At 42.9% G+C, this 22,006-nt stretch overlaps 1 protein-coding gene across 1 annotated transcript in view; it reads left to right on the top strand.

The window, feature by feature from the left end:
• The window catches only part of LOC147252314 (ATP-binding cassette sub-family C member 4-like), a 41,756-nt gene extending 24,893 nt beyond the window's left edge, over positions 1-16,863 (top strand). Inside the window, exons 21-31 of the mRNA XM_086220574.1 lie at positions 580-730; positions 1,383-1,502; positions 2,155-2,265; positions 2,354-2,454; positions 3,608-3,799; positions 7,142-7,297; positions 9,446-9,535; positions 9,994-10,166; positions 10,956-11,061; positions 12,785-12,919; positions 14,271-16,863. Of these exons, the coding sequence (XP_086076700.1) occupies positions 580-730; positions 1,383-1,502; positions 2,155-2,265; positions 2,354-2,454; positions 3,608-3,799; positions 7,142-7,297; positions 9,446-9,535; positions 9,994-10,166; positions 10,956-11,061; positions 12,785-12,919; positions 14,271-14,339 (1,404 nt within the window). The 3' untranslated portion in view covers positions 14,340-16,863. The remainder of the gene's footprint in view (positions 1-579; positions 731-1,382; positions 1,503-2,154; positions 2,266-2,353; positions 2,455-3,607; positions 3,800-7,141; positions 7,298-9,445; positions 9,536-9,993; positions 10,167-10,955; positions 11,062-12,784; positions 12,920-14,270) is intronic.
• The last annotated feature ends 5,143 nt before the right edge of the window (positions 16,864-22,006 follow it).

Below are 22,006 nucleotides of genomic sequence, written 5' to 3'. Positions count from 1 at the left end.
TCCAAGTACTTACAATTTTATAGGTTTATATCACCCATAAAAGGACGTATGTATCTTATACGGCACCTTTTCTACTACCACAGGTGTACTATGGTATATTATTTGAAATCATGATCCTTATTAAGTTTTTATCAGAGTGCGGGTGCTGGGCTGTCCCATGCTGTCCCGTCCTGTGAAGGCAGCTCTGGTGTCCTGGTGTGGATGTGTCATTAACGTGGGTGATGAGTCACGGTGTTGTTGAGGGCTGGGCGGTTTGCTTGTGATGCATCAGTGTGGTTCCCAGAGATCTTTGCCAGTCACTGTGGTCATGCCAGGGAGGCCAGAAGTGTTGAAGGCTAAGCCCAGGGGAGCCGAGGATATGAGCTGCTGTGGCCAAGTGATAAATTCTCACCTGTTTCTAAGTGAGAATTAGCACTGTGATCACTTCCCTTTCACACTGTGAGTCACATAACCTCAGTCCCACAACCTGCTGCTTCCTGACTATACGGCTGTGGTGTTCTCACTCAAATAGAAGTTTCTCTTGTTCAGTCTTAAGTCCTCACGTTCAATGTCAGCTTCATGTTTCCCACTGTGTTCCAGATTCTCCTCCAAGTCATTGGCGTGGTTGCAGTCGCTGCCATGGTCATCCCATGGGTCCTTATTCCAGTTGTCCCTCTTCTCGCCGTCTTTCTGTTTCTGCGACGCTACTTCCTGCAGACATCGAGGGACATCAAGCGATTGGAGGCTACTAGTATTTTTTCCTTTTTGGGGAGTGGTGTTAGTGTTGGTGTGTGTGTGTGTGTGTGTGTGGGGGGGGGGGTAAGCATGTCCATTTGTGGTAAGAGACAAAAGCAGACCACAGGAATGCTAATAGACCATTGAAGAAATCCACGGTCATTAGCATAAAGGCTAAAGGTGGCGGTGGCCTATGGCTCGGCCACACGCAGTTTCCTCAAGAGACGGGAGTTCATGACATCACGTACAATGGGAAAAATGCCAAGTGGGCATGACTAGGCTATTGCAGGGGTTAGTTCATCTATTTTCTTCTGGGATGAGAGCCTGAATGCACACAAACAGGTTCCGTCATCTTACAGAATAAAGGTTCTATTAAAAAGCAAGGTTTTGTCTATGGCTTTGTACGCCCAACAAATAGGAACAAAAGACCACTCAATTGCAACCTTTCCCTCAATCAAAACTGTATATGTTTAACGTCTGAACCAGGCATGGTAGATATTTGACAAATGATTAGCGAATCATCTGGTCTTTGTCTCCTCCTCGGATAACTCAATGAAACAGCCACTAGAGCAGACGATGGTTAAATCCATCCTTGGTATACTATAACTAGTTAAACTGTGTGATTAGATGGAGGATTTTACCAGTGCTAACAATGGTCTCTCTGGCAGCACGGAGTCCTGTCTTCTCCCACCTGTCCTCCTCTCTCCAAGGCCTGAGCACCATCCGCGCCTTCAAGGTTCAGCAGAGGTTTCAGCAAATGTTCGATCAGTATCAGGATCTTCACTCTGGTGAGAAGAAATTATATTTAATTTAAAGGAACATACCAACCTTTTGGGACACGCTGGTATTTTGTTATCCTCCCCAGAGCCAGACAAGAAGATAGATACTCTTCTGAGACCCGTAGAGGACCCGCAAACTGCGAGTTACCTAAGCGCAATGAATGTTAGTGGATGGGCTTTAAAATATAGCTCCATCAAAAGTGAGGAACTACATTGTTCACCAAAATGGTCTTGGCTTGGAGGTAGAGTGGCTGTCTAGCAACCAAAGGGTTGCTGGTTCAATCCTCCTTCCTTGCATGGCAGCCTTCACCGTCAGTGTGTGTAGATGGGTGAACAAGATTACACTGGGAAGTGCTTTGATTACTGCTAAGGTGGAGAGGCACTTTTAAAAAAAAAAAACAAGTGAATTTACCATGAATATAACTAGTGTATCAGATAAATTGTTAAATATTGTAATATCAGAATCAGTAGATTGAGATGGGGATATGCTAACCTGCCCATCTACCACCACTCATGGTGCTAAACTAACTGGCAGTCAGCTGGTTTCTATGCATTTCATCCACCTTCTTGTTTGGCTCTGCGGAGGATGGTAAATAAACATATTTCTGAAGAAGTTGCCGTGTTCCTTTTAAATCAAACATATATCTGTGTTTGTTAACAGAAGCCTGGTTCTTATTCCTGTCCACGTCTCGCTGGTTAGCTGTGCGTCTTGATGGAATTTGTTCCATTTTTGTCACCATTACTGCATTTGGCTGCCTTTACTTCAGGGATGGTAGGTCACAACATGTACATGTGTCATATTACTAATGTGATTATCTCATGAACGTGCACTTGTATATTTATATATTGTGATATTACAGGTCTGGAACCAGGTGCAGTAGGTCTGGCTCTGACTTATGCTGTGACACTGACAGGCATGTTCCAGTGGGGCGTCAGACAGAGTGCAGAGATTGAGAACATGGTGAGACTCATTAAATTATACAATTAGAAGAAACAATTTCAAAGAGTGTTCAGTGTTGGAGTTCCCCAAATCTTGAAAAATGGTTTAAATTCTCTCTTTCAGGTGGTTGGAGCGATACTTCCCCTCCAAAAAATATCTTTGTTTGCTCATCAATTATCTTAAATTCTTACCATCTTAAATACATGAGGAAGTTTTTTCACCTTGCATGACATCTCGGTGTATTCAGAGAACTGTACTCATACCTGGTGCAGGAAGATACCAGAAACCGAGGTTTAATAACAGCAAGACTATACAAAATGTTCATTGACAAACTTTCAAAAACGTATCATCCAACTCGTCTTTATCCAATGGTGCGATTAATACTTTGCAACACTTTGATTTGAGCTGAAACTCACTAACTCAAACGGCTGTACATTTTACAGCGTGAGTGTGAGTTTGAACTCAGTTTGTGCATTCAGTTGAAAACCCTTCTCCCAGCTAGACCGCTGGCCAGGATCATGTTTACACGGTGTGTAGTGCAACTTCCGGATAGTGGAGTCCTGAGAGGCGGGATTTCAACTGAATGTTTCCATTTTTTTTTCAAACTAATGTATACAAAGTCAAGATGGTGAGGAACTGATAAAGCAATGATGATATTTTGGTTGCATCACTTCAAATTACAAATACAAGAAAGCCACATTTAAGTACGCTAAGTGTTTAAAGCCTTCACGCTAGTCTGGATTTAGTTTTTGGGTTTCCTGTTTGTCATGACGACCACTTTGACTCAAGGATGCACAGGTGTAATTTGAGTGGTCAAAGATCAAGTTCACTCATGACATCACATCTTTCCCATTCCCAAAAATGCAATGACTCAGGGATGCCTGTAGGAAATGTCATTACATTCACCAGCAGAAGTATTTATTTAATGCGGGTGCAGATTGTTTGGAAAGGTAGGTACTATGTTTGACCATTAAAACAAACAATCACCTGTTGAAAAGACTCCATGATGGAATAACAAGAGGGGCAGTATTACCTGGACTCTAGCCCAGAACCTAACCTAGTCTCTCATGGTTCTTTAGTCTTACTCCATTAAGAGCTTGCCAAGTGATCCGAACTTATTCCTAAACCAGAATTATGTTACAGTACATGAAATGTGTGCTTGTATGTCTGGTAGATGACATCAGTGGAGAGAGTGGTTGAGTATGCAGAGTTGGAGAGTGAAGCCCCCTGGGAAACCGACAAAAAGCCTCCTCACGATTGGCCCAAGTCCGGCTCCATCACCTTTGACAGAGTCAGCTTCTCCTACAGCGCCAGTGGGCCTCTGGTCCTCAAGAACCTCACTGTTGTCTTCACATCCAGAGAAAAGGTTCTTGACTTTATTCCTACATGTGCGTGTTTACTCCTGTGCAGGCAAATTAATCAAGAGGGGAAAAAAAATCCTCCTCTGCAGGCTACAAAGGAATGAGGTCTACACACTGTTCTAAGTTGTATTCTCTATTTTGAGGCATGGTTTCCGTCTGTAAGATCATCCAGGGATCTAGTGGTGTGCACAGCCCCTCACGCAGGTTGATATGCAGCCCGTGTAGAAGGTGTGATGTGAGTCTTTTTGACGTGGCATTATTCTCAAATCAATTATTAAAGGGACACCATATTGTGCTGCTGATTCTTCAGGACTATACCATTTGTGATTCATGGAATACATATCTTGTAATTAAGACTGTTCAAGTGGATCCGTTAGTTCTCAATTTGCATTTTGAGCTACCTGACGGTGACAACTGTTTATTCACTTTAAGAGAGAGAGAGAGAGAGGAGGCTAAGGGAGAAAAAGGAAAGAAAGGAAGGAAGGCAGAGGGAGATGGTTGAGGATGATTGGAGTTTTGTTTAATGCAGGGGGTGTATTTTGCATGGCTATGGTTGGCCAGGGTGGCTGATTTCACAATGAATGGGTTGATAAGTGTAGAGGTTCTGGCTTTGACAGCCCATGGGAGGGATCTCTGTCGCACGCCATGGGGGTGCAAGGCTTTGTGCATCCTGTCAGTTCCCCTGATAGCCTTTCACCAGGAGACTTACATCTACAACGCACAGATCTGTTCCATTCATCCCTCGCTAAATATACTCATATCCTCTACATGAGCTAGAAGCTCCAATCAGCTGGCTTGGGTTTTCAAACAGGTGAAAAATGTTTGGACAGTACCTGAGTTATCCTTCTAATATAGAAACCAAAGCTGGTGATGGCATGACACCCTTGGGTTGAGGTAATAAATGGCAACCTCAGGAGGTGCTGACCTTCCTCTGTCTGGTTCTCAATGAAAGATGAGATCAGGCTTACCCTTTGATACGCTGTAGATTTCCAGCGCTGCTTGTCTGTTAGCAGTGTTAAGTAAAAACTACCAGGCAGATTTTCACCGTATTTGATTGAGGGGTGCAGCATGGGGCCAAGGAAAAACAAACATTAAAATTCCGTCATTGGGTTTGTTCACTGAATTCACCTTCGAGGATGTAAGGACTCTCTTAGTGCCCTCTAGTACGAGCGCCCGTGTCATTGAAAATTCATGACGTTGCAAAGATGATCAGTTACACTGAGGGCACTGAGTTTAGTAGAACGAATTTCGTGCCAAAATCAAGTAAAGTTTAGTGGGAAAGTGTCTATAACTGTCTGAAAGCTCACCACAACAGTACATCAGGGGATTTTCTAAGTGGTACAGACAAACCTCATCCTGTGTGTCCGGTAATATTTAGATTTCAGTCAGGTCACTCTCTCTTCCCTCCCTCTAACTAGCAAGAGAGAGGGAGGAAAAAATAGCATTGTGTTCCCCTCCCTTCTGTGTGTGGCATGTCATAAAGCGTGCGCGCACGCACACACACTCACGCAGCAGTCCCTTGTTATGTAGCAATATTCTCAGTAAACCCTGTCTACACAAAAGCTTGCCCATTGGCTGTATGATGGCGCATGACAAACCTACGTGTTGGCAGTCAGCAGTGTGTGTCATCAGCGGCAGACCAATTCAGTGGAACCAGTGACAAACCTCCTAGTGGAGCCATCGCTGACACCTTTGTCATGCAGCAACCGCAGACCGAAGGTGTTCTGTGTCAGCATTGTCCGTCACTCTGCCCATCCTGAACACCTCAAGGGAATTTCTTCAAATTTGGTACAAACGTCCACTGGAACTTAAGGATGAGCGGATTCGCTTTTGGTGGTCAAAGGTCACGAAATTTCTTCAAAAAGAAGCATGAAGTGGCACTTCAGGATGATGTTAATCCATGTTTGTAGTTTAATTTAAATTTTTTGTGGTCATAGCTCCAGAATTCATACGCTCATAATTCTGACAAAATTTTGCACTCATGATGAATTGACGACATTTAATATCCAAAAGGTTAAAAGTCGACTTCGGTGTGATGACAAGGCTCCATAGAGATTTGAAATCCCAGGAACGTCTTCCTCAAGAATTCTTCAAATGTCCACTGAAATTCAAGCTTGAACTGATTAGATTTTGAGGGGTCAAAGGTCACTACATCTCTTCAAATAAAACACAAACTTCCTCTTAATGACTAAGTTATTACGTTCTGGCAGCTAAAGATTTAATGGTCAATGTACCTGCTCCTAAATGTTTCCAGTCGTATCTTTCCAAATTCATATGCAAATAATTCTAACAAAATTTCAAGTAAAAGTAGTGACAATATAACTTTTAATATTGAAAAAGGTCAAAAGTCAAAGCCTGTGTGACCACAAATACCCCCCCAAAAAAAACACTTTTCTTGTCACATTCAATATCATGAAGTTTATCTGGTGACATGTGCGGGTGTGTTTCCAGGTCGTCTAAGTTCGCTCTTGTTTTCATGAAATCTGAGGAATTCTTGAGAGAAACAAGTTTGGTACACACATCCACTGGGACGTTTGGTGGTCAAGGTCGAGGTCACTCTCACCTCAGGGTTTCAGGCAACTGAGAGGTGGTATTTTTCACGTTTACTGCTGTCTCTTAGGGGTGAGTTGTGACACTCGGCATTGAACAAGACACTCAAACAGTAGTGAATGTGTTATTTGAGTATACAAGTGTCGTGTATCAATAGGCACTGAATACAAGTGGCAATATGAACACCGCAGTAACGGCAAGCAGCATTGATACCTTTTAGTTCAGCCTCCTTGCATTCAAAGCAGGAGTTTAAAGACTGAAGAGCCTCATTCAGTGTCTTCAGCTGTTTGAAGGTGAGAGACTCTCAGATCCTGAGACATTGGCATGTACGATGTTTGAACTTGTTGGACAGTGAAATGAACTCTAAATAGAACATCATAGCTGTCTTGATTTAAAACTTATAAAACCGTGACACTTATCTCATAAAAGCTCGTCAGACCCTTTTAACATTCAGTATATAGAAGGGCACAGAAGAGTTTCTACCTTCGCCAAGGCCAGTTTAAAGAAATGCTGTTTTCTGCTATTTTAAAAAAGATCTGAACAGAAAACGCATTGAGTTTTTCCTTGGCTCGCGCGACTCTCTTCCACTAAGTTCAGTGAAAATTAGCCCAGTAGTTTTTTACACATCCTCCTTGACAGAGGAGTACCTGGGTGTTTTTCCTGCTAATGTGTTCAAACAAAGACACTGACTTATGACATGACCACTCTGTTATTTATTTTCTTAAGGAACATAAAAGATTTAGCGTATTTCTGGAATTTTCAGGTGTATAAAATAAGTACCTGTCTCCCCCTTGAAGGTTGGCATTGTTGGACGCACCGGCGCTGGCAAAAGCACTCTGATCTCTGCCTTGTTCCGGCTGGCAGAACCTGAAGGAAGAATAATGATAGATGGATTTCTGACGTCTGAGATCGGTCTGCACACCCTTCGCCAGAAAATGTCAATCATCCCTCAGGTGAGCATTGAAAACAGCATAAAGTAACCACTAGATCAAATCTCGATTCAAAACAAGACATGTCTTATTTCTGAAAGTTCTAAAAGGTTTCCTCATGATTGAGAAATGCCAAAATACACTCTTTTTTTTTTTTTTTTTGCACACCTTGCCTTTAAAAAGCTAAAACAAGTGAGGAGAATTACAGTTGTCACTCAGGGGATTTCTGAAAGTGAGACAAACGGATGCCTTGAGACAGTTTAACTTTATTTCCGCTTGTTGAAACTGATACAGCATTAAGAAAATGCCAGCCTGCGGGTGAGTGTCAGCCGAGCAGAGGGAGGGGAGAAGACTCCCACGGCCTGCACTGTGAAGAGAGCAGTTCCCCATCCCTGACAGAGGATTAGCCCTCTACCCCCCAAACATGGGAAAGCTGCTTAGAAGAAGTCTCCCCCATCCTCACAGTCAGAGTCCCCTTGTACACCATCACTTAGCCCAAATCTCAAACATTTCTAGGGTGCAGCCAATATGCCCAAAACAGTTTCATTAATACTTTTCTGTGGATTGGATAGGTTCCTGGCAGTGCTACCGCTTGAGATAAAGTTAAACTTCCTCGTCCGAGCTAGTTTGAGATGGATGTGATGTGTGTTTGATGTGATTTTGTTTACTCTCCTGGAGGGAAAGTGGCAGGTTAATTTAACTGCATGCTTTCATGATGTGAAGTCTCTCCAGTATTCAGAAGAGTACTGTTTAACAAACTTATACAAGTCTCTTCTTTAAGCTTTTTTTTTTTTTTTTTTTACTCTTCTGCTAGAGATAACAGATATTCAGACAGCCTTTCACAAGGGGAAAAAAAGACGATATAAATTACTAGTTGCCTTTTCGTGTGGAATGTCGAGAGTGCGATATGTAAACTATACATTGGTGGTGAGGAGTTTCATTCTTCTCCACCCACAGATTTGATTATGATAAGCTTTTATTTGCATATGGCATTAAAAAAGGGATCCATTTCTGATTCTATTGAATTCCCAGGCATGACTTAGTAAAAAAAATGAATTCTGAGGCAAACAGAGGGCTTAGAATTGGTGGAGCACATAATCGGTGTATGGAAAGCTGTGCTTGAAAGCAGTTTTTCCCCAGCGAACATTGAATCCTCAATTAAAGTGTGTCACAAAACTAGTTTGAATTGGGACTTCAGCTGGCTTAATGACACTGTGCTGTTTTGGTGACAGAGGGAAAAGCTCATTGGAAGTAAAGAGGTGGAACATTTTTGAAGGCACAGGTAGCAGGGATAAACTTCAGAAAGCTTTATTTATTTATTTTTTTCTTCCCAGGATTGAAATTGAGTAGTTAGTCTTGGGTCTTGTGACCTAAATGTAGTTTGGTTGAGGACACAGTTTTTTATTTGTATATGTGCACTATACACACACCAGAGAGTGGATGGTGAGTCAGCCACACCAGTAGATCCGTAACCTTAACACACGACACTCTGCCTTTTAAAACCATAATGTTCTATCTAATCTCACAGTTGCCAGGTGAACATTTTTTTTTTAATCTTGATATGAGGTCAGATTACTATTTTGAGTAAACTGGATTTATCGCATCGCCTGACTGTAATGCTTTACGATGGTTATTGCTTTACTCTTGATTGGCTCATTTCTCAGATGACCATTGGAACCATTTATGAATTCAGTTTCAAAACCTAATCTAGATGCTTTATCTACACCGGCCTGGATGATTGGCAGCACTCTTTTCTCTGTAATAAAGAGCGGTGTTTGTTGCTACAGGTGTGTGGCTCCCCATCGATGCATATCTGAGTTATCCTGACCATCTCAGACCTGAGGGTGTCCTTTCATGAGCTCAGTAACCCGCCACATGACTGCATAAAGCTTTACAGTCTGGCAGACTTTTTGATGTTATTGAATTTGTACTGTAACTTTATGCACCATCAACAACCATTTTCTTAAAATAAAAAGATCAATTTATTGAAACATGGTTGACTAAAGCGTTGAATAGAGCTCCTGAGTGTAGCAAGCCCTTTGTGAACATCTTCTCCTCACACATTGCGTAGCGGTGCTCTATAAAGCCTGTCTTAACCCTTTCATACATCTTCCCCCTTGTCATTATCTTAACTGGCCACGGCCTTCTCTTTCTATATCCATCTATCCACAGGACCCAGTTCTCTTCACGGGCACCATGAGGAAGAATCTGGACCCTTTCAGGCAGCACACAGATGAGGACCTGTGGAATGCACTCCAAGAGGTACTCCAGCCTGGCTCTGAATGATTCCCCATTGCCGGCCCAGGGGGGATCCCTCTGTCCTTCTGTACAATGCTGCCATTCAGCCTCCCTGCTCGCCACAAGTCATGGGGGGAAATCCCATTAGGGCCATGGGGCCCAGCTCAATGTGCGGCTTGTAACTGGGAACCATTGAAAGTGCTGGGGGAGATGTGTTTGGGCAGTCAGGCCAATCAGGATGAAGGCTCCCCCCACAGTGAAGGGCTTCAGCTCCTGGTCCTGCCTCTGAATGGGTTTGGTGGCCTGGATTAAAGCTAGAGGCTGGCCACAAGAGAGCACTGGCCAAGGTCATCAGTGGACCTGGCCCTGCATTGTGCCAGGCGGTTAATGGGTGTGTTTGGATGGTTCTTTAAAGACATCCCCTCAGGAAGCCTTTATGCAGGAGTAATGAAGGGTTGGGGCTCTGCTCTGCCTCTCTGCAGGTGCAGATGAAGGCCGCGGTGGAGGAACTGCCTAATAAGCTGGAGACAGTGCTGACTGAGTCGGGCTCTAACTTCAGCATGGGCCAGAGGCAGCTGGTGTGTCTGGCTAGAGCCATCCTCCGGAGGAACCGTGTCCTCATCATTGATGAGGCCACAGCTAATGTGGACCCCAGGTCAGAGGAGGCTTGTGTCTACAAATACACCATTTACTCTGAATGTGAGAGGAAGCCAGGCCAATTGTACTTTGTTTACTATGAATTAGAGCGACTCAAGATTGGATGAATCAAACCCCACTGAATGGCAACCAGAACAAAGATAAACTGAATTAAAATCCGTTTTATTGGTGTAGAACGGAGCCCTTGTGTGGCCATAGATAGAGAGAGAAATATATTGTGACCAAAGATAAAATATAACTTGTCCTCTATGATCTGACATGAATTAAAACAAAGGAATGAATTGTGGTCGCTAAGTCATAAAAGCATGAAAAAACATATCTCGTTGCCAAAATTGAATCAGAACGGGGAAACGACTCGTTTTTTTGCGGCAACAAAATGTCGTTCTCGCTCTACAGTAACTGTGACGCTCGGTGAATAATACCAACTTCTCGTGAAAGTTATCTCTTTTTATATGGAGCAGGTCCAGAGCAACATGAACAAGAACAAAAGTGAACTCAAACACTGATGGTAAACATGTTGAGTGTTTAGCCACCAGAAGAATTATCAGCGGGTTAATCATTTAAAGTGCGTGCCAAACCAAAAGTAGCGCTGGCTTTCTTTTAGCAAACACACAAAAAAACAATAAAACATTAAACAAGCTCTGAGATCCTTTTATTTATTCAGTCTACTGCTGCACATACCGTGCTGCTGATGAGCCGTTGTTCTCGGCTGAGTAAAATCCCTGCCCAAGGCTTTATAGGAAGAGTGTTTTTTTGGGCTCAGGTGTTGTGTTCTCTGCTCCTTTAGAACTGACAGCCTCATCCAGCAGACTATCCGGGACAAGTTTCAAGAGTGCACAGTCCTCACGATTGCTCACAGGCTCAACACTATCATTGACTGTGACAGAATACTGGTAAGTAAAGACACAGAAACTTTCCATTGTGCGACACTTAAGTCGGTATTGTAAAAGACAGATCCCCTTAAAGCCATACTTCACCCAAAAATTGTCATTTGTTTATCAATTACTCGCCGTTACACGTTGTGAATACATTAAGAAGTTTATACCCCTGCATGACTTCTTGGTGAACCGAGAATTCAGAAAACGCTAGCCTCACGCTAGTTTCTAGAAAGTACTGGAGATGAAAGATTAACGACTGCAAAACTATATAAAAACAAATGTTTACATCTCTCAAACACATCTTCTGGTATGATCCAAGTCTTACTTATCCATCTGTATGCTTCAATACTTCACAATAAATTGATTTGAACTTAAAGCTGCCTCATTAAAACAGTTTTAGCGCTGCACTTTAAGGCTCAGACTCAGCTAGCAGATCTTCACATGGTGGGTCATGGCCTGTGAATGAGATAGAAGAACAGTTTCTGGTTAAAGAAAACTTGGATTTTATGTTGCATTTGAGAGTTTGTAAACTGATATTTTGCCTAGTTTTGCTATTGTTAATCATTGGTCTCCATTAGCAGCAACAAGTATATTACTAGCCTTTTTAAACTTCTTGGTTCACTAAGAGGTCATGCAGGGGTTAAAAAAAATTCCTGAATTAAGTACATCAAACACTTAGTAACTGATAAATAAATGATCTTTTTTTTAGGTGGAGTATCGCTTTAAGGAATCACGGGGGAGACATTGTATAACTTTTCAACAGAATGCAAAAAGCTACCTGCTCCCTCTCACCCACCTTAAATCAAACAGGCCGTGAATGACAGTAAAACATCTCAGACACACTCTACCCGAGACCTTAAACACCTCTTCTGTCTCTTACAAGAGCCTGCAACATAATTTCGACCGAGCTTCAATTCACTGGCCATGTTTTGCAACAGCTGGGCTGATTTCTCCCTCACAGCATCCCCTCTCATTGAGCTGGAGCTCGTGCCACTTGATCTTTTGCCCTTCCCTGCTACTGCCTGCAGAGGTGCCAATTAGTGCCATTGGTGGCAGCATTTGTTAAGAGTCTGTGGAGGACAGGGCACGACCTAGTGGAGGCTCGGTTACTGAGAGGGATTCAGAGAAAAGCCAAATATCAAACAGCAGGGACTGTTTCACACCTGCACTCGTGTTAAATGCCCCCAGATTGTTATTCACGTTGGGAGAACTAAATCAGGAGCATCCTGAGTGGTCTTGTGCAAATTTTTTCCAAGACTCCCATCTCCTTGAATCCTGCTCCTAAACTGCAGCCCTTTCATACTCAACACTCTCTTTAACTATAACAAACTAGCCATTATCAATGCAAGTTGTTAAAATTTGTCTGTGATATAAGCCCCTCCCAAACGGCTTGAAGTGGCACTACTCTTTATGTGGTTAAATAGCATGTAATGACATAGAGATGATGGTGATTTTCAAGAGGTGTGATTGCTGGATTTGACTGAGGACCACCCCTGAGCTGCCGAGGATAAATACACAGATCACCTACTGATCTGCTGTCTGTCAGAATCAGCGCAATAGACTTTCACACTGCTAACAGGCTGAGCTCATTGTCATCATGACTCACTTAAAATAGACGGTTCTGATGTACGCAGAGCTTCTCCACTCAGCAGTGAAACAGCTGATATGTTAGTTTTTCCTTAAGTAAAGTATACAGGAGGTGGCACACACAAACACAGCATTGTGCTTGTGATTGCAGGTTCTGGATGCCGGTAGGATCCAGGAGTATGATGAGCCGTACGTACTGCTCCAGAACCAGGATGGGCTCTTTTACCAGATGGTCCAACAGACAGGCAGAGCCGAGGCCGCCTCACTGCTGCACGCAGCCAAACAGGTACCACACCCATCTTTGACTGCGACCGTCACTAAACCCCATGGTTCAGTCTAATCCCAGACTAACACTAGACTGCCCACCTCCAAAATAATACGCAGCAGGAGCCGTGCATATCCCTGACAGTGCAAACACGCTTGATTACCATTTTAATTTAAAGTGCTACTTTGAGTATTACAGCACCATAATTTCAACAGATAATGTCCCTTTGTAGATTTACATCCTCTGATATTATCAAAGAAACCCTGCGTCTAATCTTTTTTTTCCTCATAATGTAATTTTAAGATCATTTTAGAGATGATTCCAGAAAAGCAGCTTTCTTTGCACTATATCTCTTTCGAAATATTGGGTTTAACTTCATCGCGATTCAGGATAAACTTTCTATGGGGATTACTGTAATAGAGAATGTCCATATTTTTCCCTGTGAAATTCATTTGTGATGTATTTCCCCCCTCAGACACTGAATAGATAAGAGCCGGCTATTCATTGTTCAATTCCATTTTATGTGCATCTGTCTGGAACTACAGATACCATATGGCAACTTCAAACAGGTCTTTGTGAAATAAGAAAAAGTAGGCATCATTTCATTTTCTCTCTGTCCCCTGCACAAATTTATCAGCGGAACTGTATCTCCTCAGCCAGAGGAATGAAATGAGTAAAATACTGATTTCAAAGAAGCAGCACACTGGTATTATTTGGTATCGTCTTACCCTGCACAGTAGCGGATTGGTAGTGACATTGTTCAAGCCCTTACAGTTGGGTTTTCTTTCTTTATTGTAGGGTGCTCTGCTTAGATCAGATTACTGGAGCATCCATAACTGTCTAGCACCACTTATTAAATACTGAGATGGTCCACATGTTGTGTGTCAAGTTTCTATAGTTGTCAGTCAAGTTTAAATACATTCAATAATCTGATATCAACCAGGAGCTCCTTTGTCCCTGTTGAAAGAGAATCCCAGGGCAGACGGTATGTCTCACGCTGAGGCGGCCTACCTGTTTTCACCTGTTTTTCACCAACTTGTTGAAATTGGCAGCCTGTCAGAGCTTCTTTGTATGAAGAAATCAAACAGACATACTGATAACTTCCCTGACACCCCCCCCCCCCCCGAATTGTGTCGCATCTCTCTGTTCACGGAGAAAATTCAGCCTAGAAATAATTTCGGTGATTATCTTCGATATATTTTCCCTTGAATCTGTTTATTAAGCTAAATAAGCCACTTTGGCATGCTTGAGCGGCTGACAAATCCCTTCACCCGGCCCTGACTGGATCTGTCGCACCTTTTAACAGATCGGAGCTCAGATTGGACTGTGGTGCTTGTATTGCTGTGACACTTCCTCCCTGATATGTTTCCAGGTTTACATGAACAAAAAGCGAGTGCACTGTGGCAAGGACATCTGTGTCATCTTTGAGACGTCTCTTTGACGGTTCGGAGCGTTGCTTCGGCCATCGAGTCCTACCGTGAAGCTGTTTCTTTTATTCTACAGTCAAATGTGAGTCCCTGGAGGCCGAGTGTGGCATGTGCTGCGTTTGATTGTCATAGTCCTTTGGTGTGAGATCAGGCAAGTATCTGAGGTCATTGAGATCCCGGCTGTGCCTTTACTGACAGCATATTACTGCACGGCTGCGTATTGATTACATCCTGTGACGTTTATTTATGTGTCTTCAGGCCTCTTGGGGAGCTTCAATCCTGGTGCTTAAAGGGGTGCACATATTAGATGTGTTTATCCTGGTGCAATAAATTATTAGCACAAACTATTGTTCCAAATAGTTCATCTGGAAAAAGGTTGTTTCGGAAAATATGTTTAATTCTTGTGCCTTCTTCAGACCAGCTTGTTTGAAATAGATGGTCTTCCTGCTGCACTACGACCAATGTGATTTAATGTCTACCTCAAGCACTGGAAGTGACACTGACTAACTCAAGGAACAAAGACACTGTTTTTAAGGTCAATGCCTCTCAAGGATTTTTTTTTTTTCTGAGAGATTCAAATGTATCAGCATCTTTCTCTTTTTAGCACTTTGTGATCATGTTGAATTTAGTTTTTACAAGCTTTGGTTTATTTTCACTGCTTGATTTCCAAATCTGCATTAATAATTTATGTTAATGGTTGGACATGAAATACATGAATGACCACAAACTTTACACGTCGCATTACGTGGCAGTGGTGGGACGACATTTGTTAATACTGCATAGCAGCACTGTGGAAACAACGTCAACAGAAAGTCAGTCAGAATCCTTTTTATCGTGTGGAGAGATGACATCTCTGGTTGAACAATGTAGCGCTGTGGGTGGCAACTAATGTTGTTTTAAACTGAATTTTAACGTGCAACATAAACAAAATCTTCTTTTTGAAACTGTTACTGTCTGGTTAGTGAACTTTTAAAAATACTTTCCAAATTGTGCTTAAAGTTTTGTGTTTATTTTTTAATTTTTTTTTGCTGGCTTTGACTTGATTTATCTGGCTATGATATTCACCCATTTGCAGTTTGTCACAGTTGTATCCGTCCATTTGTACTGTTTGACACTGACGCTTTTTTGATCCACCGCACTGTTGAAAAAGAGATTTTAATCTCAATGTAAAGGTTAAATAAAACATAACAACAAAAAGGTATATGATTAAGGTTTATTTATCTCCATCTTCTGGTAGTGAGCGATATTACAGTACAAACAACCGTCACATGTTTACGAAGGCTGCGCTGTGTAAGCACCATCCGCCACTGGGCTGGAACCTTGTACCTTGTGCATGGGAAGTGGACATGCTAGCAAGGAGGCTAAAACCCACGAGCACTAGCATTAGTTGCTAATGTGTCAAAGAGCTACGTTTAGCTAGCCTAGTCACACTGAAGCTATAAAACATTGTGTATATACTTTTGAGCATCACACAACATCCTATAAAATTACATTTAAATCAGAGTTTGATGCCTTTGGTATGATAACATTTTCAAAGTCTAGAAATAAATTAAGCTGTTAATCCACATTCTAGTTAGCTTAGCATGCTCAGTTAGTATTCTCACGGCTGCATGAGGGGCGGCGTGGTGGTGCAGTGGTACGCGCTGTCGCCTCACACCAAGAAGGTTCTGGGTTCAAGCCCCGGTTTGGGCACAGGATCTGTCTGTGTGGAGTCTGCATGTTCTCCCTGTTCCTGTGTGGGTTCTCTCTAGTACTCCAGCTTCCTCCCACAGTCCAAAGACATCAAGAGAGGACGAGGCTGATTGATACTCTAAATCAGGGGTGTCCAAACTGGTCCATTAAGGGCCGGTGTGGCTGCAGGTTTTCATTCCAACCAAGCAAAAGCAACACCTGATCCAACAAATGAGCTGTGTGGACACAGCTTAGTTGATTTAAGTAGAATCAGGTGTTGCTTTTGCTCGGGTGGAATGAAAACCGTTTTGCACTGTGGACAAACATAGCCTAGTCACGTTTTGACATGAGACTGGGTTGAAATTGACCGTAGTGTGACTGTGAGTGTGAATGGTTGTCTGTCTCTATGTGTTGGCCCTGCGATGGTCTGGCGGCCTGTCCAGGGTGAACCCTGCCTCTCGCCCCCCCCCCCCCCCCCCCCGTGACCCTCAACAGGATAAGTGGAAGAAAATTAATGGATGGATGGATGGATGGATGGACAGCTGCGTGGGGATGTCACAAGCCAATTTAAGGGTGCAGAGATTGTTAGGATTAGCTTAATGAACACCTTGGTCTGAAATGTAGTGTTTTGAATGCCAGCGTTATGGACCAGGGAATCCCCACAATGAAAAAGTATTCTTTTTGTTTTACATTGGTTCTGTGGAGCCGCTACATAATTCTAACACATTATGGGCCACCCACTTGCAATGTGATGTGAAGAAATAGTGGTCAGTTCATGTATTTTCTGTTAGATGGCACTGTAATTCTGTGAGTTTGCACTTTATAGTGTAACCTGTAATGTACAGTCAATAAAAAACAAATGATAAAACGGTTCCCTCACTGTCTACATTTTGTTTTCTAAAACATTACATTGGCTCTCGACCCATATTTCCTCCCACTGCTGTTCATCCCATCTGCTGAATGTTTGACTCAGGCCGGCGGTTTCTGCTGGTTCTCGCAGCGCTGATACAAATTGCTAAGTGGTTGCGACAAACAACCCGGTGATTACTGAGTTGACTCAAGTGAATTTGTTTCAAATTCACTTCCACGATGATAAAGGGGTCAATTTATTTGCTTTGATGTAACGTGCAATATGACGATAGAGTTAATGTCTTCAGCGATAAAAGAGCTGTTTACCTCCGCTTTGTTAGAGGCAGGAACAGCGCTGGTGATTCAGTAAACACTTAGCTGGGTATAAAAGGTGTTATTTAACCAGACCCAGATTTGGGTAGTGAACTGCGGGACACCAGTCCCTTTAAAGCTGGGAGATTTACACAATTCATTAAAGCCAGTGAATCTTGAGCCAGCGTCATATTAAATGGTTACTTACTCTCAAATAGCCCCTTGGGAGTTGAATTGTTAGCTTGCGAATAGATTAAAGTTTACATTGAAAAGAGAAATTGAATTCAGAGGTAATCAATAGCATAATGGGCCAGTGAGGGGAGCCTGCTGCCTGAAATGAAATTACCATATTTTTAATCTTAATTTTCCACTCTGTTTATCTGACAGTGTGGATGTGCAATCCAAACAGATAATGAGAGAGTGGGATATTGACAGTGGGGTCCTCTGGAGTGCTTGTTTCAGTGATTAAACGCTGTGATCTGTGATTACTTTGTGTCGGATGTCAGGCTGTCGGCCAGAGCCCGGGGAGACGCAGGCACACAGCAGCTGGAGCATCACGGGTCTCGGAGGTGCTAATGCACCTGACACAGCATTGACAGCATTCAAACCCCATATCGAGGACTGCACCACACAGCAGCTGCCACAATAGGAATACTCATGGCGCTATCTACATCAGAGTCAGCATAATATTCTCTCTGCTCTCCCCTCGATAACAGCCAAAACAAGAATGGCGACTACAAAGTTTGCACAATAAGTATTATTAACCAGATACCTTGCTATGTCGCTCAATAATGGCGTCATTTTAAGAAATAGGATTATCTGAATAGGTGTGCAAATAGCAATGCCGTCAACATAGTGCTGATATAGCTTTAATAAATCAATGTCTGGGAAACCTGGCTGTCCACACAATGAAGTTTAATCCCAAAGAAATAAAACACAAAATAAGAGTCAGCACAATGTGGAGGCAGTGAATGAAATGTTGTTAGCCCGTCCTCACTTTAAGAAAGAAGTGATACGCTAGTGCTGATGTTAAAGCTGGGATACCACTTCTATTCAGTTAAATATTCTCTTATTGGAAGAAGAATAACAAAGTGGGTTTTTATGGCCATTTTTTGATTGAGGAGACAATGTTTTTTTTTTTTTCACAAACTTTCTGTTGTGCCAGCGTTTTCTTTTGTGATGGATACTGCTGTTTGACAAATGGAAACAAATTGTATGGTGCAGGCACCTGAATGGCAGTGAGTTTGGGAGTGTCAAACCCGGTGCTGAAAGACGACGGCAGCGTGAGCCGCAGGTTTTTGTGGGCGACTCAGACCTGACTGATCCTGGTATAAAGTACTTGTTGAAGAGAAGGAGAAAAGGGGGAACAGGATTTCGACAGGCTGCAGTGAAATTAGGAGAATTGACTATGGCGGCTTTGTTCCTGGCTGGTGACATGGGGTGGTGGTGGTGGTGGTGGGGAGACGGGGAGGGAGACTGAAGCGATTCCCCAGAGACGTCGCTATGCTCCGTCTTTCTAAAGTGACTACAAAGTGAGTATATGACAAGTTCCCAAGGCCTGACTTGGTGTAGCGCTAAGAAAAACAAACAACAAATGGCACAATTTTAAGAAACATGGTGACATTGGATGCAGTGTGTTAGAAAATGGCTTTTTATCTTGTTAAAAATAGGATGCTATATTTTGTAGATCGCTGCAAACACCTAGTTAGACCTACTTTTTCCTTTGACAGACTTTGTAAAAGTGTAAAAATGGAGCCAAAGTCATTTTTTTAATGTACTTATTTCTTGACACAACAAAGAGAAACACTTTAAGTTCCTCCCAGCAACCACACTGAATCACGGTGCCTCAGCAGCTTTAGTGACCATCCCGGACCAGCCAGCTAATAGTGCTACAAACAGTAATTACAGGTCAATTGATGACTATGTTTGCAGACTTTGCAGGCTGTGTTTTTTTTTCAAAAGAACAAAAATTTTCATTGAAATTGTACTTAAAAGCCACATTTTAAGGGAACTTAGAGACACATGAAAAGTGGAGCCCTGCTGCCTTGAACTAAATTGGCTAATGTGGCACTTTGAACAGCCAACAAATAGGAAAACGCCTTGCATACTCTGGCCTCAAATCCCGGGCATGCTCTGTCACCTTCCAAAAGTGCCGTTAGATCCTTCAGTGCAGAGAGAAAGAAGCGAAGTGGAGGGCGAAACAATAGCGAAGGGCTTATCTCATCAGTAAATAAGGCTTAATGCTTAAAGCTATAAAAGGCTATGCTTATTGGTGATGTCACCCCTTTGTGGAAGATTGATGAAGCTTGAGGCAGGGGGCATAATGTGTGTGTGGAGGAGGCCCTTTTTCTCTTAAACTTTTCCCTACCGAGTTTGATATAATTTAAAATGCATGACATGTATTTTAACCGCTGCTGCGCCCAAATTGCAGTCTTTGGTGGTAAACTAACCCAAATGTAGTTCAAAGTTCCATCTGGCTAAAGGGGTGGGGGTGGGGGGGTGCTTTTATCCTTGGCCATGAGAGCGGTTGATGTTCTGTGCATGTAAACGTGCAGCTTTGGGGTAAAGGTGGAGACAGCTTGTGTCCCCCATTATTGTCTGGTTGCATTTACGTGGGTCCAAGGGCCCACTGTGTCTTTTCAGGTTACTTTCTCATCATTTCTCCTAATGTAGAGACCCACAGGGTTGGTGGCAAGCGCACAATGCGTCTGTTGTATGGTTACTGTCAGCTCTCTCAAATAAGGCTTCCTGTTCATTAGACTTCTTTTCACCTCGGCACAATGCGCCGGCTTTGCAGCAATAGTGAGTCGACGCCCATCTCTTCAATGCCATGTGAATAGTTCTAAATAGTGTTTATGCAAGCCATTGTTGTCTATTGTGTGTCCAGTCTTAATGCACAGTGATTTGCCTGCTTTTGTAGCCTTGGATACATTATCTTGCCTATGTGGCTTCAGATGCATGCCTGGCTTTTGAGTCAGTAAACAGTCTAAAAGTTAACTCCCTACGGACAATGCTGGAGATGCCTGATAAAGTGGGACAGAGTTTACTAACTTGCCCAGTTCGTGTCCCGTGACAATTACTCAAATGGCCTCTTCCTCTGCTCACATATCTGCTTTTGCAGCTTCAACCTTTATACAACTTTAAGACATATTCAATAATCGTTATTATCCATTTATTTTTGAATTTTCTTTCAATTGTATTCTTTCTTAAAGTCCAGCTGAGATGGTATTTCTAGAGTGAATGCTGTATAATAGCACGTTTCTCATTCAAACAGAAGGAATTTGATTGGAATGTTGAAAAGTGGGCGGATCTAGAGCGTATAACGTTAAGCGGCGCCTGACGGGATACACGTATACACTGATGGGATAGCAGAATCTGTCAGGGAGGGACAGAGAGACAGAAATGAAGCCCATCTTGTGCTCCAGTTGCTGAAGAAGTCCTGTGTAAAATACCTTGGACATAGTCTGGAGCTGTCACACATCCAGCTTTCCTCTACATGGCTACTTCACAGCCAGTGGCATAAACACGGAATTGAGGGGAAAAAAACAGGGTATGAGGTTGCGAACAAAGCCACACTGACGTACCATTTTTGCTAGATTGCAAGCCACAGGGATGACATATATTTGTAGTCCAACCTGAGTTAGCATCACTGTGGTTTCCCTTGACCAAAAGCCAATAGAATTCATTTTTCCATTTCATTTTGAATTATTTCAGAAAGTTAAGTCTTTGAAAAACATCATTTTATGTGACTTACATGTTCTGCAAGATCATACGCACTAATGACCACCACTTTTTGAGGTGTAAATGTACTTGCTTAAAGCAAAAAATTTGCGATAGGCGACGCATGGACACTTGTGTCTCCAATCTTAGCCACTAGTTAGCAACTGAAAGGAATATCAAACTGCCATGTTTTCAGGAGTAAAATGTCAATATACTTTAAGCATGTGGTAACCACAGACTGCAGCCCTTTTTAGACAGAGAATGCGCCAAATTTGCGGCCCGGTAGAGGCGGGAATTTGCCGTCTTGTCTGTGTGAAATGTAGGTGTAATATTTCTCTTTCCAAAAAAGCCACCACTTATGTGGGCGTAAACATGTGACGTGACATGCAGCACATAGTTGTGCGTGACCAGTGGCGTACAACATATACATGGGATAATATTCAGCCCCGCCACTGTCTTCAGCTTGCTGGTGACGTTCCGTCATCCGGCGATAGCCACGTCGACCAAGCTCCTCCGTGACCTTTTCATACAGTAAGCCATCCTTCACAGTCCCCGTGCGGTGGTTATCTCGTTCCTCCTCTCGGTCCTCTCGTCAGTGATGGTGAGCAGCTCCTGATCTCAGCGGCTCCCAGAGCGCTCATCTTGCTGAGGTGACGATGCGTCGGAAGAATATTTTGGCCCGTCACAGTTTGTATGTTTCAAAACAGCAGTTCGCCACTCTGGCTGCCAGCAGTGTCAGTGTTGACATTCTCAGAGGAGTTTGATGCGGGAGAACCGCCTAGCGTTATGTTTGCAGCGTCGACACCTCTGCCTACATCACGCCGAGCCGGCACATTGATGGCTTGTATTCACATGGCAGTGGAAGCGGCAATAAGTGTACCCTCGGAGGAGGAAAATTGCCAGGCTAAAACTGACTCCCAATTTGCCGCACTTTGTCTGAAACTTCGGATTGAGCCACAAAAAAGATGGGCAAATTAGCGGCTAGGTGACCAGTATGAAAATGCCTTCAATTACTCGCTGACTCCTAGACTAGGGATCATGATGTTCAGGGCTCATTTTGCGCAACTCCATTCGCACACCCCAAAACTTGATTGACGGGTGGTTGTCATATCATTGGATGGTCCGTGCT

This window comes from Aulostomus chinensis, chromosome 12 (genome assembly GCF_037954235.1).
Source record: "Aulostomus chinensis isolate RoL2024-O1b breed Wild chromosome 12, RoL_Achi_v1.0, whole genome shotgun sequence".
Taxonomy (NCBI): domain Eukaryota; kingdom Metazoa; phylum Chordata; class Actinopteri; order Syngnathiformes; family Aulostomidae; genus Aulostomus; species Aulostomus chinensis.
The sequence above is the reverse complement of the archived record's forward strand: the minus strand, read 5'-3'. Positions and strand labels throughout refer to the sequence as shown.